General features: G+C 51.0%; 1 protein-coding gene across 1 annotated transcript in view; it reads right to left on the bottom strand.

Moving 5' to 3' along the window:
* Positions 1 to 15,244, bottom strand: part of Abcc4 (ATP binding cassette subfamily C member 4) — a 230,203-nt gene that overhangs the window by 179,173 nt on the left and 35,786 nt on the right. Inside the window, exons 2-3 of the mRNA XM_031361046.1 lie at positions 14,317 to 14,427; positions 13,492 to 13,612 (exon numbers count right to left, since the gene is read on the bottom strand). Of these exons, the coding sequence (XP_031216906.1) occupies positions 13,492 to 13,612; positions 14,317 to 14,427 (232 nt within the window). The remainder of the gene's footprint in view (positions 1 to 13,491; positions 13,613 to 14,316; positions 14,428 to 15,244) is intronic.

A 15,244-nucleotide genomic window follows, 5' to 3' on the forward strand; every position in this document is an offset into this window, starting at 1 on the left:
GCTCAACACAGGCTCAAGGACATCAGCGCACTGTGATTGGTCCAGGTGCATGCTCAACACAGGCTCAAAGACATCAGCGCACTGTGATTGGTCCAGGTGCATGCTCAACACAAGTTAGAATCAGCTTTAAAACACAACTGGCAGACTGCCAAAAACAATCCTGTCAGAAAATGAATAAGGGATGGGGAAGGGGGATGTAGCCGAAAAGGAAAAGAACTGGTCATTTGCTTAAATGCAGACATGCCAAGCTCTTGGCCTCCCCTCCCCCATCCCTGTTTCCCAAGATCTCTCAATGTACCACCCAGCCAACCAGGAAGTGAAAGGATGGGCCATTCACAAGAGGCACATTCAGGCCACCTTCTCCTCCTTCTGCTCCAGCCGCTATCTGCTATCTGCACAACTCAGGTCAAAAAAGAGACCCTGCAACCTTTGTCAGCCAGGCTCTGCCTGTCAGCACACCGGAGACCTTCTGCTAAGTATGTCAAAAGGCTTGCGAGGTCCCAAGGACATGGTACAGCCCGTCTCCATCCCCTAGACACTGAGGTGTGCAGTGTACCACCTTCACTCGGGCAGCCTGCCGTCATAAATGGCTGGCTAAAAGACATCAGCATGGGTGGCTTTCTACCAGCCCTGTAGCCCTAGGTGCTGATTATAAATCAATATAAATAGCCATCTATTCTCTAAAATAAACATTAAAATCCTACCCCATGAGGTGGGAGGCTCTGGGGAGCAGCTACGGGACAGCCATTTTCTGGCCAGCACGGAGGAATCTGAGTTCCCAGAACCCAGCAGGTCGAGTTTCCTGACTCACAGGCCACTCACCTCCTTAACCCACTTCCCCCTGCAAATCTTTACAGGCCCTTTCCCCACGAAAGAAAACCAAACACTCACGGCAAATACAAGTCACCAAGAGTAAACACGTAGGCCGCACCATTTCCTCCTGCTCAAGGACAAAAGGCCGGGCCTGGAAAACTTTCAAACTCTTAACTCTGAACACCTTTTCCTTTCAAGCAACACAGGCAAAAGCAGCCGGCGCATTTGCTTCTGACCGCCATTTTCTATCCACACGAAGTGGGGGGAGCCTACCCATCCCCAGCGTGGAAGGAGAAGAGGGAGAACAGAAACAGAAGGGTGACAGGTCATCCCAGCCCACTGGTCCCCGGTCGGGACACTTACAGGAGATGCCTCAGTCCCAAATACCACAATCTGTATGTACACATGCACACACACACCACCCACCACACACCACACATCACAAACAACAAAGTCACAGAAGTTCTATGAGTTATATAGGAAGACATTCTACTCAATGGAAGAGTTACAGGGAAGGTCACAAGGTCATCAAACCCAGGAACTCAGTCAGGCTCCTTGTGACATCTGTCACCAAATCAGGACGCACAGAGATTCTTAACGCAAGAGTGCCGCACACCGCAAACACGGAGGCTAGACAGTAACCACTAAGACACTACCCTGAGAGTCAAGGAAGCAATGCTGTTCACACAGGGACCTAGGCCTAGGATCAGCCAGGACAGCTTGGGCCAACAGCACACTGGCCTGGACCCCCCACCCAGAGCCCAGGGGTAACTCCTTCCACATGAGCCTGAGACTCCAAATGCCGGCCTGGAGTTGCTGTCTGCTGCACAATTCTCCTGACTGGGTGTGACTCACAGACCGTGAGAGTGTCAGTGAAAACAACAGAAGGCTTGGTAAATACAGGAAAAGAGGTCACCTCTAAGGGGCAGGACTCCATTGCAGGATCACCTGTGTGTCCCAGCTGGGTCGCGCCTTCTAACAATCCCCTTAAGTCTAAGGGCTCGCTCCAATGCTTACCCCTCCTCCAATGGGCCTGTCCTCTCAAATCCCAACCTTCACCCTAGGAAGAAACAACCTAGGAGGCAACTGCAACAATGCTTTGAACTTCTAACTGAACAGAATTAAGCTTTCTGGGACCTGGAGAGGGGACAGTGAAAATACAGCTGGGCGTGTACTGATACAAGCCTGTAACGCCAGAACTTAGCGTGCCGGCAGGAGGATAAGAGTTCGGAGCTAGCCTGAAATACACAAAAAAGGCTGTCTCAAAGAAAGTCCTACCTTCAGCTTAGACTCCATTCTGTGCCCTACCAAAATGGCTTCCTGCCCTTTGTCACCACCAAAACTCTCAACTGAATTTCATGGAAGTGTTAAGAGCCCAGGATGCCCCCCGCCCACCGCCAAGACCCCAGCAGTTTGGCTCCTCTGGTCCTCACTGTCATCTACAAAATTTGGTTAGAATCACACAGTCCTGTCTCCCAGTCCTTCCACCCCATTTATAAAGAAAAAAAAACTTACATGTACAGAAAAAAAATTGAATGTTTTAACTAATAAGTTTACAGTTTTGTATCGGGACTCAGGCATAGCTATTCAGAGACACATGGGGTCCGAGGCCCGGGATGGGACACCGCTGTGCCAACCTCTGTGCCCCTGAAGGCAGCTATTTCTCAATGACGCATTTGACCGTCAGCCTGCATGCATCACTTGGCACTTGGGCACACCGCTCTGCTTTGTAGAGTAACTTACTATACAGGGCTTGATGGGCATTGTCCCACAGGGCCTGGGGCCTCTTTCATGTTCCCTTGGGACCTGAGACTCTCCTGTCCAATTTCACAGTCCCCGATCTTTGTCATAAAAAGGAGAACAAAGAAGCTGTCAGAGAAAATCACGCTGTAGTGAAACCCAAACACAGAAAACAATGAGCCTGTGGGAGAAAGTAGTGGGCAGCAGAAAGGAGGGAACAGGAAACGAAGGTTAAGTGGAGAGAGATCAGAGACAATGAGGGATACAGTGGATCTGGGGAATGTGTCAGACCAAAATCTTGGAGATGCGGAGGTGCGTGGTTGATTCACCATGAGACCACAAAGCAGGTGTGCGCATCCGTGGATGTGCATAAGCCACTAATCACAGATTCCAATGACAGAGTGTGTGGGGCCTGAGCGGCCCCAGCATAGGAGACTCCTGAAGGCAGAGACCAGTCACAGAGGAGCATCACTATTGTCTGCCCCGCCCCGTCTCTGTGGCTGAGACGGAAGGGATGTTGGAGAAGCTGTGTGGAAATTAGAAGACCATGGCTGGTTTCAATGAGGAATGCTTCCATACGGCATGCATCAAACAAGAGCACACAGGAACCCAGAGGTTACAAAACCACAAAATGAAAGCACTCCAGCTCAGCACAGCGCAGCTCAGCACAGCACAGCACAGCACAGCCCAGCACAGCACAGCACAGCACAGCCCAGCACAGCACAGCACAGCACAGCGCAGCGCAGCGCAGCGCAGCGCAGCACAGCACAGCACAGCACAGCACAGCTCAGCACAGCACAGCACAGCACAGCACAGCACAGCACAGCACAGCACAGCACAGCACAGCACAGCACAGCACAGCACAGCACAGCACAGCACAGCACAGCACAGCACACAGCACAGCACAGCACAGCACAGCTCAGCACAGCACACAGCACAGCACAGCACAGCACAGCACAGCACACAGCACAGCGCAGCACAGCACAGCAGGGAAAAGCCAACATTCAGGAAGCACTCTGCTCATTAAAGGAGAAGATGATTCATAACTAGCTGCTCAAGTGACCTCTGGCCATTGAGATGGCTCACTGGGTGTAAGTGCTTGCCCTGCGAGCATGGTGACCCGAGTTTGATCCCTCGAACCCATGGAGGAAGGAGCAAACTGGCTCGCAAAAACTTTCTTTGACCTGCACACACACGTGCACACTCGCACGCGCGCGCACACACACACACACACACACTATTTAAAAAGACTTAACTACAATACGATCACCTCTAAAGGGGAGCAATGATGCAGCACAGAAGATAAGAACAGCAGCCATCTTTAAAGATAATCTCCTGTCTGGGCCAACAAAAAGCTCATAAGCCTCACTGGAGAATGTTAAAGAACCACTCAAAGTTTGAAAACTAGTTTTAGGGAAAAAAAAAGTAAGAAATTCACTTGCTTTTTCTACACATACTATATACACCCCAGGGTAACCAAAAGGCTATCCGGGGCAGACATGCCAATTATGAGAAGATTTAAGCCAGGTAGGCAAATAACTGCCATGTCACCATGACGCAGCCAGACCCCCTTCATCATGAACATCTCCTACTACATCTCACACATGAAAACAGCAAGCATATGCTATAGGTCCCTTGCAGCAATGATAGCACATGCTAGGTCCCTGCAGTGGTGGTAGCACACAGTAGGCCCCTTGCAGTGACAGTACACAGCATTGCAGATTAAGTCACACTGCAGGGTGGGGAGGAGTTGCTTCACTTCTTATCTACAACTCCTGGTGCAGGGAACACATTCGATGACTCAGGAGGGCAACGCTACCGGGCCAACCCAGGCTGTGGGAACCTCTGCTAAGCAAGCAACTCAGTGTTCTCGATTTCAAAAACAGTAAGACAGCAAAGGTAATTGTAGAGTGAAGGGCAGACAGGGAAACAGAAAGAATCCTAACCCATCTTTGTCAACGAGATGCATCTCAAGGGACCAGCCCATGGTCTAAAAACAGTGTTTGATAATTGGGCTGGCTGCTAAGAACACCTAAGGCTCATGCTGAGGCCTCAACTCAAGTTCCAGCACCCAAGTCAGGAAATTCACAACCATCTGCACCTCGCAATGCCCTCTTCTGACATCTGTTGACACTGTACACAGGTGGACACACACCCACACTCACAAATATCCTATAGACATAGTCACAAGAAAAGCCAGGCAGTGGTGACACACGCCTTTAATCCCAGCACTTGGGAGGCAGAGGCAGGAGGATTTCTGAGTTCAAGGCCAGCCTGGTCTACAGAGTGAGTTCCTGGACAGCCAGGGTTATACAGAGAAACCCTGTCTCGAAAAACCAAAAGGAAAAGAAAAAGAAAGAAAAGATACATCAAATGAATGAATGACTGAATGTCAGGCACAGTGGTGCCTGTCCTGTAATCCCAACTACCTAAGATGAGGAGGCAGAAAGAACACCTGAGCCCAAAAGCCCTAGTTGGCAACATAGTGGTATTCAGAAGAATCAATAAAATGTAGGTCAAAACCCTAAGAGAGGGAAATGAGCCGTGGCTAGCCGCGCTGATGGCACGGACGCTTGAGTTAATGTGCCTGCAGAACCACTGTGCTGTAACTCCACAGGGGAAAGCTCAGCTGTTGAAGAAAGGTACAAATTGAACCGTTCTTAGATAAAGGGCGTGGTATGCGGCAAGGGCTTCAAAACGGACCAAGCAGGACCCTGGGTGACTCAAGTCTCAACGCGAGCTGATAAGTTTCAGGCACATGGCTGAGAGACAAACAGGGGCTTCTGCTTCTGGTCTACTGGTGCAGTTTGGGGCAGTTTGGGGATGTTCTTAACAGTCTAAAAAAGATGCCGGGTGGTGGTGGTGCGCGCCTTTAATCCCAGAACTTGGGAGGCAGAGGCAGGCGGATTTCTGAGTTCGAAGCCAGCCTGGTCTACAGAGTTCATTCCAGGACAGCCAGGGCTACACAGAGAAACCCTGTCTCAAAAACCAAAAAAAAAAAAAAAAAAAAAAAAAAAAAAAAAAAAAAAAAAAAAAAAAAAAGGCTAAAAAAGAAAATGTCCCACAACCCTTTTGGCCCCAACGGCAAGCAGCCGAGCAAGAAATGAAACAGTGAGGACAAGAAAGCTCCCCTCCTCTGGCTGTCCCTCTGAGGAGTGTGCAAAGCAGGGTTAAAACCCCTTCTGAGCTGACCATCTGCAGCTGAGGTCCTCTGTCTACCTGGGAAGGGCCCTGGGGATGTGAGCTGTGATTATGTTAGATTATGTGAGATTACGGGGAGGCTGCCTCAGTGGTCAAGGGAGAACCAGGCATACTCAAAGCGATGGGTTCACTCCTCTGTACAAAATGTTCAAAAATTAAGCTGAATTCAAAGGCCTGAGGAAACACTGTAATTAGTGGCTAAGACATCAGATTTCACAAATGGCTTTCAAATCCCACTGCTTGCAGACAGTCACAGCAGAACACAAGTCTTGACCAGAGATGTGTATGAAAGCAAAGTTTCCCTGGGCATTGCATGGAGAACCCTATTTGAGGTTAGTGTCTTAATGGCTGGTTTCTCCAGTGAAGTAACTGATCCTCTGACTTTTTAAACAAAGTATTTAAAAGCATTTCCTCTTGGTTCTCACTCTGAGTCATCACTGTCAACATTAATAAGCTAGTGCACAGTGCCCAGGAACCCACAGAGCGCACACAACTGAGCATACCTGCTTTACAAGGCTAATTCCACCTCTCCCTGCCTGGGTCATCTCCCCCTTGGTCTCTAGTCACTGGCCTCCTAGGCTGAGCTGAAAGTTAGAGCCACTTAGAAAGAAAGAGCCAGGAAATGCATACCTGGACACATCGCCCAAGCAGAGGCACCAATGGAACCGATTGCTGACCTCTGACCTTGGATCTGAGCGCTATAGATAGGGTTAGCTCAGATGGCAGCCTCCAGTAGTCCCCACAGCCTCCCCCCAGATGAGCAACAATGAGAGCAAAAGTCTTAAAACCATGCGAGCAACAGTCTCCAACACCATTTCCCGAAGATCTAATGCTCTCTTTGCCCTCTTCTGGCTTCCGTGGGTACTACATGCATGTGGTACACAAACACACACACACACACACAGAGGTAAAACACTCATACAAATATAATAAAATAAAAGTAAACCTTAAAAAGAGAAAAGTTGTCAGACAGATCCCTGAGTTCAAGGACAGCATGTTCTAGAGAGTGAGTTCCAGGGCGGCCAGAGTTACATAGAGACACCTTGTCTTTAAAAACAAAACAAAACATACAAAACAAGCAAAAATTCATGCCCAAAGGCCAACCTCACAGTTAAGGCTGGCGGGCTGGCAGACTAGAGACTAGAGACCATGAGACTTAACCAACCCCTGCCATGACGTGCCTACGACAGGCTCCAAGGAGAGTCCCCTGAGGCTCTCCCACAGGCAAGATACCTCATAAAATCCAGGCCAGAAATGACACGAGGCAGGCTGTGAGACTCTCCCAGAATGCAACTCTCTTTACAGCAAGGCTCCGGCTGGAGAGTCATCTCTGCCCCCATGGTACTTCCTGGGAGGTGCACACGAGGGTCAGATGTGCTGGGAACTCACTGTGTGCTCCAAGCTGGCTTTCTCTAGCCTGCACAGGTGTGTTTCAGAGTCACAATCATACTTGTTTCTCAACAGTCCTCAGTCTAACAGAACAAGAAATCACACACAAGGCTTCTTCGCTAGCGCCACACCGCCCACCTCTTCTCTGGCAGCGCTCTGTTAGCACCTATGGAAAGCCCTCCTGGGGTGGGTGGCTCACACAGCTGTGCTGTCCTCCTAGGGGAGTTCTCTGTGCTTTTGAGGCACCAAAGAAACAAGATGCTACACTGAGTTCATCCTTCCACCATCTAAAACTCAAAGTCCAACGAACAACCCGGAGCCAAGATCACTACACGAAAAATGGCCTGTTAAACTAACATGCGGCTCACGGAACCTGTGATGGTTAACAGAGACCGACAACCCGACGGGATGCAGTTAACCAGGAGACAGACTTCTGGGCAAGCCTGCGAGGGATTTGTAGACTTGGTCAACGGTGGCGGGAAGGCAAGTGAGCAGACACTGGGTTCGTCGCTCGCTCGCTTGCTCACTCGCTTGGCTTTCTGACTATGAGGCAGTATGGCCAGCTGTCTCCTGTTCTAGCCAACACCCTAACCCACTGTGATGAGCTACGCGTTCCCTCAAACTGTGAGTGGACGTACCAAGCCGGGGTAAGCACGTCCTCCTTCGCTTGCTTTTGTCAGGAGTGAGATCATAGCCATGCATAAAGGAGCATGGATAACGTGTAAAACCTCCTCATCTCAAGGAGGCATCTAGTTTTGTAGAGACAGGCTTCACTGGGCAACCCAGGTTGTCCTTGAACTCTCTTCCTCTTGCTCTACCTCCCAGCTAGTTGAGTAGCAAGCATTTGCCACCATACCCACCCATCCATCCGGACGTACATAACTGGAACCCTACTAGATACACCATATAAAATTATTTCTGACTTCTCCAAATCACCAGCGTCAATAGGCCAGTCCATAAAAATAAAAGTATTTGTACTGGAATGCACACTTCCTTTTGCTGGCAGGGGGTAGAAAAAAAAAGGTTTTTCCTATTAGAACACAAATGACTCTTAGCTCCCCAGATTTCACTGCGTTAGAAGGCCTGCTAGTCATCATGGTAGAGACGTGGTGTCACTGTGACCTCCAGCACTGGTCACTGTGTCCATCAAGGGAATTAAGCATCCTTTTCCAGTATTAGATCATAAACCAACAAAGAAATGATCTAAACGCAGTGCAAGGGGTCTGGCAGGGAAAGCCCGACCACATCAGGCCCAACACTTCACTACCATACCTGTCCCCCTAATCCCTACTGCCTAGGCCAACCCCACAAATAACAGTGTGTCAGACGCTGCCTTCAGGAGCAGTTGATCTGGGTCCCAGGAAATGGCACATACTCTGTGACCCTGGGCTCAATAAAAAACAGAGCCGTAGTCAGCCTCTGCCTAGGGCATCAGGGTCTCTTATTGCCATTACCACCCAGATCACACCAGCCCACTCCAGTCACCGAGTGCAGTAAGAGGGTGCCTGAAGAGGCAGCCAATGTCAGACAACCACAGGTGGTGATGGGTGTCCAGCTGGACACACGGTGACGCACTGACTCGCCAGTAACCGCCACTTTCCTGTACCGCATGTGACTTTGTGGCCCCAGGAGACACTGTAACCTGGACTGTATCCTAACTGACAAACTCGTGTGCCACCACTGCCCTGAGGCCATCTCCGCACCATTATCCCTGAGCCTAAGGACAAACAGCAGCCACTTGGGATGCAAAAGGGCAAAGTGTATGACCCCAGACCACCCCCAGGCTAGAAGGCTTGGGCTCATCTCAGAGAGCCAGAAACAGAAACTCAGCTCTGCTGTTTGTTTCTGGGGTGGCCCTGGGCACACAACACTGACAAGCCTGTGGTTGGGAGGGCTGACTGATAATAAGAATGCGCCCTACCTCACCAAACTCCTAAAAGGGATAAAAGTAGCATCTCGTACGAAGGACACGCACGTGGTTCAGAACCTTCTATTATTACTAAACTACCTACACTGCACTGAGCATGGCTCCTAGTAATGCTGCGATTCCCACTTCTACCACTGTGGGAAGTACTCCATGGCCGCTCCATTGCTGTACTTGTCCTAGTCAGGGTGACCATTGCTGTGATACACCAAAAGCGACTTGGGGAGGAAAGGGTTTGTGTGGCTCACACTTCTATAGCCTTACTCCACCACTGAAGGAAGTCAGGGCAGGAACTCCCACAGGGAAGGAACCTAGAGGCAGGAGCTGATGCAGAGACCACAGAGCGCTGCTCCTTACCATAGGCTGGCTTTCCTGGCTTCCTCCACCTGCTTTCTTATAGAACCCAGGACTACCGGCCCAGGGATGGCAGCCCCCACAATGCCCTGGGCCCTCCCACATTAATCACTAACTAAAAAAATGCCCTATGGGCGGCCCTATGGGAGGAATTCTCAATTGAGCCTCCTTTCAGAAGCTGTGTCTTGCTAGCTGTGTCAAGTGGATATAAAACTGACCAACACAGGAGGAGTACTTAATACTGCTGCGAGTGACACCAAAGAGTACCCCAGCTTCAGAGCATGAACACTGCTCATGAGTAATATTACTGTTACTGCCGCTGCCGCCACTACTCCTGGACAGAACCTCCGTGTTCCCCAGGTACCCCCTTCTCTACTCTTCTGCCATGACTTCCTAAAAGAGGGGCCAGGGCTCCACGGGCTGTGCTGTCGCAGGACGTCCTGCCTTCCTACCCTTTCCTGCTCCAATGGTCATCACTCAGGGACAAAACTGATACCCCTTCAGCCGTGCTGTCTGCACCCAGCCGCTGGCGCCTGCCACCTCTGTACCTGACCTACTGAGCAGGACCCACACTCACTGTGAAATGTCAGCTGGGTAAACATCTGGGGCAGCCTTTGCCACCACGGACAACCGCAGCTAGGGACAGACCCAAACTCCGGGTGCTTCAAGCTCATGCTGCTCTCAGTATGTGAATTACCTGGTTACAGAGGTAAACTACAGAACAAGGGAGTGGGTACTCCAAGAAATGGCACGCCTATGTGAAGCCACCCTGAGTTCCATGGTTCCTGTGACACTCAGCAGACACCTGCTCTGTGCCCCAAGCACACATTGAGACTCCAGCGCTTCCTAGAGGAGTTCTACTAGCCATGGTTGTGCAGCATTCAGCCGGGAAACTCCGCACATGCGACTACAGAGACAGCAGCTCGCCGTGCTGTTAATTTTAAACCTCAGGCTTTCCACAGCCATGTAAAAAAAAAAAAAAAAAAACATCATCCCTGTGATGAACACATGTAAAACAAAACACAAACCTGGCTGAGGAGCCCGAGGGCACACCCTCTCCCACCCTCAGGTCACCCCCACTTGTGGGGCCAGGGAGCTGTGGGATGGGGGTGCAAGAGTAGGGTTGAAGTGTATCCAGACCCCTAAATCGTATCCTGAAATTAGCAGGAGTAGGATCCCCACCCCGACCCAGGGCCTGCATGCTCCAGTGCACATAGTCCTGTGTCCCTGCTTTGCCTCACCTGAGGAGGCCACATAGCCAGGGTCAAACATCCTTTCCCCTTATAAGATCATGTTCAGCAGCACCTGGAATGCCTCCTTATGCAAATGAGGTATGCCCAGCACCCAGGCCCCAGCTCAAGATGTACACTCATCAATCAGGATAGCTCCTACTTAAACCGCAAAGGTTTAAATAGCCCTTGTGTTAGCATTTTGTCTAAACTCCACCCCACAGTTACCTGGCAACAGCCAGGTGTGCCTGACGAGGGGCTGCTTGTCCCCTCCTCTCTTTCGCTTTTACCTTCCTGCTCCAGCTCTGTCCTCTTACCCCTTCCCCCCACCTCCACGTGCTCATGACCATCCTCTACTTCTCTGCTCTTCTCTGCTCTTCTCTGCTCGCTCTCTCTCTCTCCCTCTCTCCCTCTCTCTCTCTCTCCCTCTCTCCCCCCCTCTCTCCCTGTCTCTCTCTCTCTCTCTCTCTCTCCCTGTCTCTCTCTCTCTCTCTGGCTTTCTCTCTCTCTCTCTCTCTGTCTTTCTCTGTCTCTACTACCCTCTCAACTCCCCTCCCCATGCCCTGAATAAACTCTATTCTATACTATACCTTCATGCGGCTGGTCCCTCAGGGGGATGAGATGCCTCAGCAGGGGCCCGCCTAGGCATCCCCTTTTCCCCACACCTTTCTACACCTCCACCAAACATATTCCTTCTCTCCCTATCTTTCTAAATCACGACACCTTGTTCCCCCCAGTTAACTGAGCCAGTTCTCCCACGCTGTTCCTAGATGTGTGATCTTCACCAGTGCACTGCCAACCAAGATCCTGCCTGGCTAAGCTTCCTTCCCTCTAGCCAGCCTGGTGCACAGTGGTCCTGACTATCCTGAGGGAGGAGAGGACACGGGGCAGCATCCGGTGGCCTGCGTCACAGGGCAGCCCCCGGTGGCCTGCATCACAAGGTTGCCTTTCTCCTAGCTACAAACAGCCCCAAGCAGTGGACACTGCCCTCTCAAAGAGAACACGTATAGTCCGGAACAAGGGCGGTGGCGGCTTCGTAACCTTGAGAAGGTCAATCTCTGGAACCAATCGCATCCACTACCTTTCTCCAAGGCCATGGAGCAGAACTCTACATCCTTCAACATGCACAGGGCGTGCTCAGCAAGAGCACGCTCTCCTGCTTGGATAGCCACTCACCTCACCCCATCAAAGGCACTTGGGACAACTTTCACCTCACTGTACCTAAGGCCACGCTTCACAGAGCTGCAACTTCCAGAGACAGGATGCCCAGCCACTTGTGAGACCTCCAACACTCTTGAGCCTGTTAAATGGCACCGTGATCAAGAGTGCTTGCTGCTCGTCCAGAGGACCTGAGTTCAGATCCAAGCATCCTTGTCAGGAAGCTCACACCCTCCTTGTGACTCGGCTCTAATGGCTCAGACCTCCTCTTCTGGCCTCCTCAGACATCCTAACATATGTGGCACACATACACATATACACAAATAAAAAGGCAAATAACATTTTTCTCTTAAAGACACCACCAGAGCCGGGCGGTGGTGGCGCACGCCTTTAATCCTAGCACTTGGGAGGCAGAGGCAGGCGGATTTCTGAGTTCTGAGTTCGAGGCCAGCCTGGTCTACGGAGTGAGTTCCAGGACAGCCAGGGCTACACAGAGAAACCCTGTCTCGAAAACCCAAAAAAAAACAAATAACAAAAACAAAAAGACACCACCAGAAGGACAAGCCGCACAGTCAGGCTTTCAGGATCCTCTCCAGCAGGCCACTGACCAGCACAGGCACGCGCCCTAGGCAGCCGACTAGCTGTCTTAATGGATGACCGTGAAAGGGCTCATGGCTTTCCATCTTTAGTTTACCAGTGAATGAGTACTGTAGCTCTCTGAGTCCACACTACCAGAATTCAACGTCAGACTGGCGATCTACTCCACAACAAGAGCCCAGGATGAATGGTACAGGAGGTCACTAGAGTTTAAACTGATCCATGGAGGAGTGGATTCAGCTCTCAGTGCCCAGCCATCGATCCGCAGGAGGGTGAGTGACTGCTGGGCACCACAGCGAGCCCGGGCACACGGCACCACGTCTTGTTTACCTGGGAAGGAAAAGCTGACAATACCCTCCCAGGAAGGCATTTATCAGATCTGGCATGGTGCGGTGAACAATTACTTGTTGGGCACCGGTTATTCTGGGCTCCGATCCAACTGTACTTCCTCTGAGCCACAGGACATGTCTCCCCGAGAGCATCCAAGAGGACAGGGTGCACTGACACGCCGAACACCGGCACTCACAGGTGCAGGGTGACACGCTGCCGGCTTCCTGCGACACTGGGCTTCAAGCATTTGTTAAGATGTATGCATTTCGTGTGTGTGTGTGTGTGTGTGTGTGTGTGTGTGTGTGTGTGTGTGTGCGAGCGCGCGCACCCCTCCCCCCCCCCAGTGTAATCTGCGCACACTGAGTATATGCTGGAGCCCATGGAGGTCAGAGGATGGCATCGTCTCCCCTTGAACTGGACTCAGGAAGGTTGTGAGCCACCATGTAGGTGCTGGGGACTGAACTCCAGATGTCTGCGAAAGCAGTAAGCGATCTTCACAGCTAAGCTATAGCACCATGCTTTAATTAGAAGAAAGGGCACTGTCTTTGGCTACAGTCACCAAAGCACGGCCCACTCCAAAGACATGATAATGAGCTTCCTTCCCCAGGTTCCCTCCCGGAGCTCAACACACTTTCAATCTTACTGCTTCTGCCATGGCGGGTCCCCACTCACTTCAACAATGATCATGGACAGTCAGCACACCTCCTGCTGGTAAACCCGCTCAGAGACAGCAGCCAGGGTGTGACTAACATTTACCTCAATTAATGTAAAAATTCCCAAAACCAGGTAAGATTTCCAGTAACACTTTATGATTGCCTTTGTCAAGGAAGGCTTCCGTGCGTCCTTCTTGGCTCGCAGAACTTCTTTATCCCAGTACCTATGGCAAGACAAAAGTGGAGTGAGGAACAGTATGACTGCCGTTGAGTAAAACAGGACAGAAGGACCGGTGAGTGTTTATGACAGGGTTACTCTGCAGATGCTGCACAAACATTGGCTCATTGTCCCAAGGGACCCAGAAAGATGTGTGAGGCAGACTCTGTTGCACCAGAAAAATAGACCTCAAGGGGGAACATCTCTGGGGACAGGTCACTGCCGAGCTCTGCTGGATTCAGACAGCCCTGGCAGCCAGAGAGGGCAGGTGACTGCTCTGGTGAACCCACATCCAGGGACAGGTCTCAGGCATCAAGACCTAGGGAGCCCCAGGTCTCAGGCATCAAGACCTAGGGAGCCCCCACACAGGTTCTTCCCCCAGGTCACTAAGTCAGACCAAGCCAGAGCAACCTGAAGGGAGGTGTGCAACATTAGGAGAATAAACCTCCAGAGAGAGCAAGGGACCCAGCAAGGGGCCAGACGATCTCCCCCAAGCCGTCCTATGAGCAAGGGACCAGACCTCCCCCAAGCCATCCTGTGAGCAAGGGGCCAGACGACCTCCCCCAAGCCATCTTATGCACGCTCAGGCTTCACCTCAGACAACCTCTCCCAAGCCATCCTGTGCATGCTCAGGCTTCACCTCAGACGACCTCCCCCAAGCCATCTTTGTGCACGCTCAGGCTTCACCTCCTCTCGGTGCTCCCCGCTTACCCTTGCAGCTCCTCTCCAAGATGCTTTGAGCGATCTTCTGGAAGCACTGAGAACATGTCATCTTCTTCCAGTCTCCGCTTATGGCCAGTTTTAAACAATGGGTTGAGCCACCTGTTAAAGAGTCAAAGGGATGACACACTCAGACCCGCACGTTTGTGTTTAAGCAGACTCTCGCCTCGGTGAGGTTAAATCTGTGCTGATGCACACAACCAGCGCATGCCCCACCCACCACCTTGTTCTACACACCGGGAAACCCTGGAGGCAGTCAATGAGAGCTCCGACATCAAGTCACCATATCTTCATATTGCCTTCTGTCATCCCCTCTCTACTTCTACCAGCTCATACCTCTGTGACCTATCACTACATATCTCTAGGTGCCAACTATCTTCCCCTAGTATATAGACTCACGTGTATGTATGTATGTATGTATGTATGTATACATATGTATGGATCAGTCAGATTTACCACTAACCAGGTATGGAAACATGCTTGGTCCTTTAATTCTACAGTTTTTCTAAACTTGGGCCCTTTGTGCTAGAGCTGGCTGGTGAGAGTGCCCTGAAAGGCACTCTCTAGTGAGAAGCTTAAATGTGCTGTGGCTGGAAGTCCTCCAGCCTTAGGGTCTGTACAGATGTGGCCGCTTTCTGAATATATGACTGCTAGCCAGTGAGTGTTCTCTGTCTTGGTCTCTCTGTCTATGTCTTTCTGTCTATGTCTGTCTCTGTCTGTCTGTCTCTCTCTCTCTCTCAGAGTCTTGGGCAAATGAAAGGACATCTGAAGATGCTGAAGATCCTCTGGGGTGTGGCTATGAACAATCCAAAGTTCCAGAAGAAAACCATCCACCACTCTCCGAGGGGGTTCAACCCTCCCCTGTCCTCCCCCACACTCCATCCCACACCGCCCCCCACTCCATCCCACCCCACCCCCA

The sequence above is a fragment of the Mastomys coucha genome, unplaced genomic scaffold (genome assembly GCF_008632895.1).
Source record: "Mastomys coucha isolate ucsf_1 unplaced genomic scaffold, UCSF_Mcou_1 pScaffold9, whole genome shotgun sequence".
In the NCBI taxonomy this organism is placed as follows: Eukaryota; Metazoa; Chordata; class Mammalia; order Rodentia; family Muridae; genus Mastomys; species Mastomys coucha.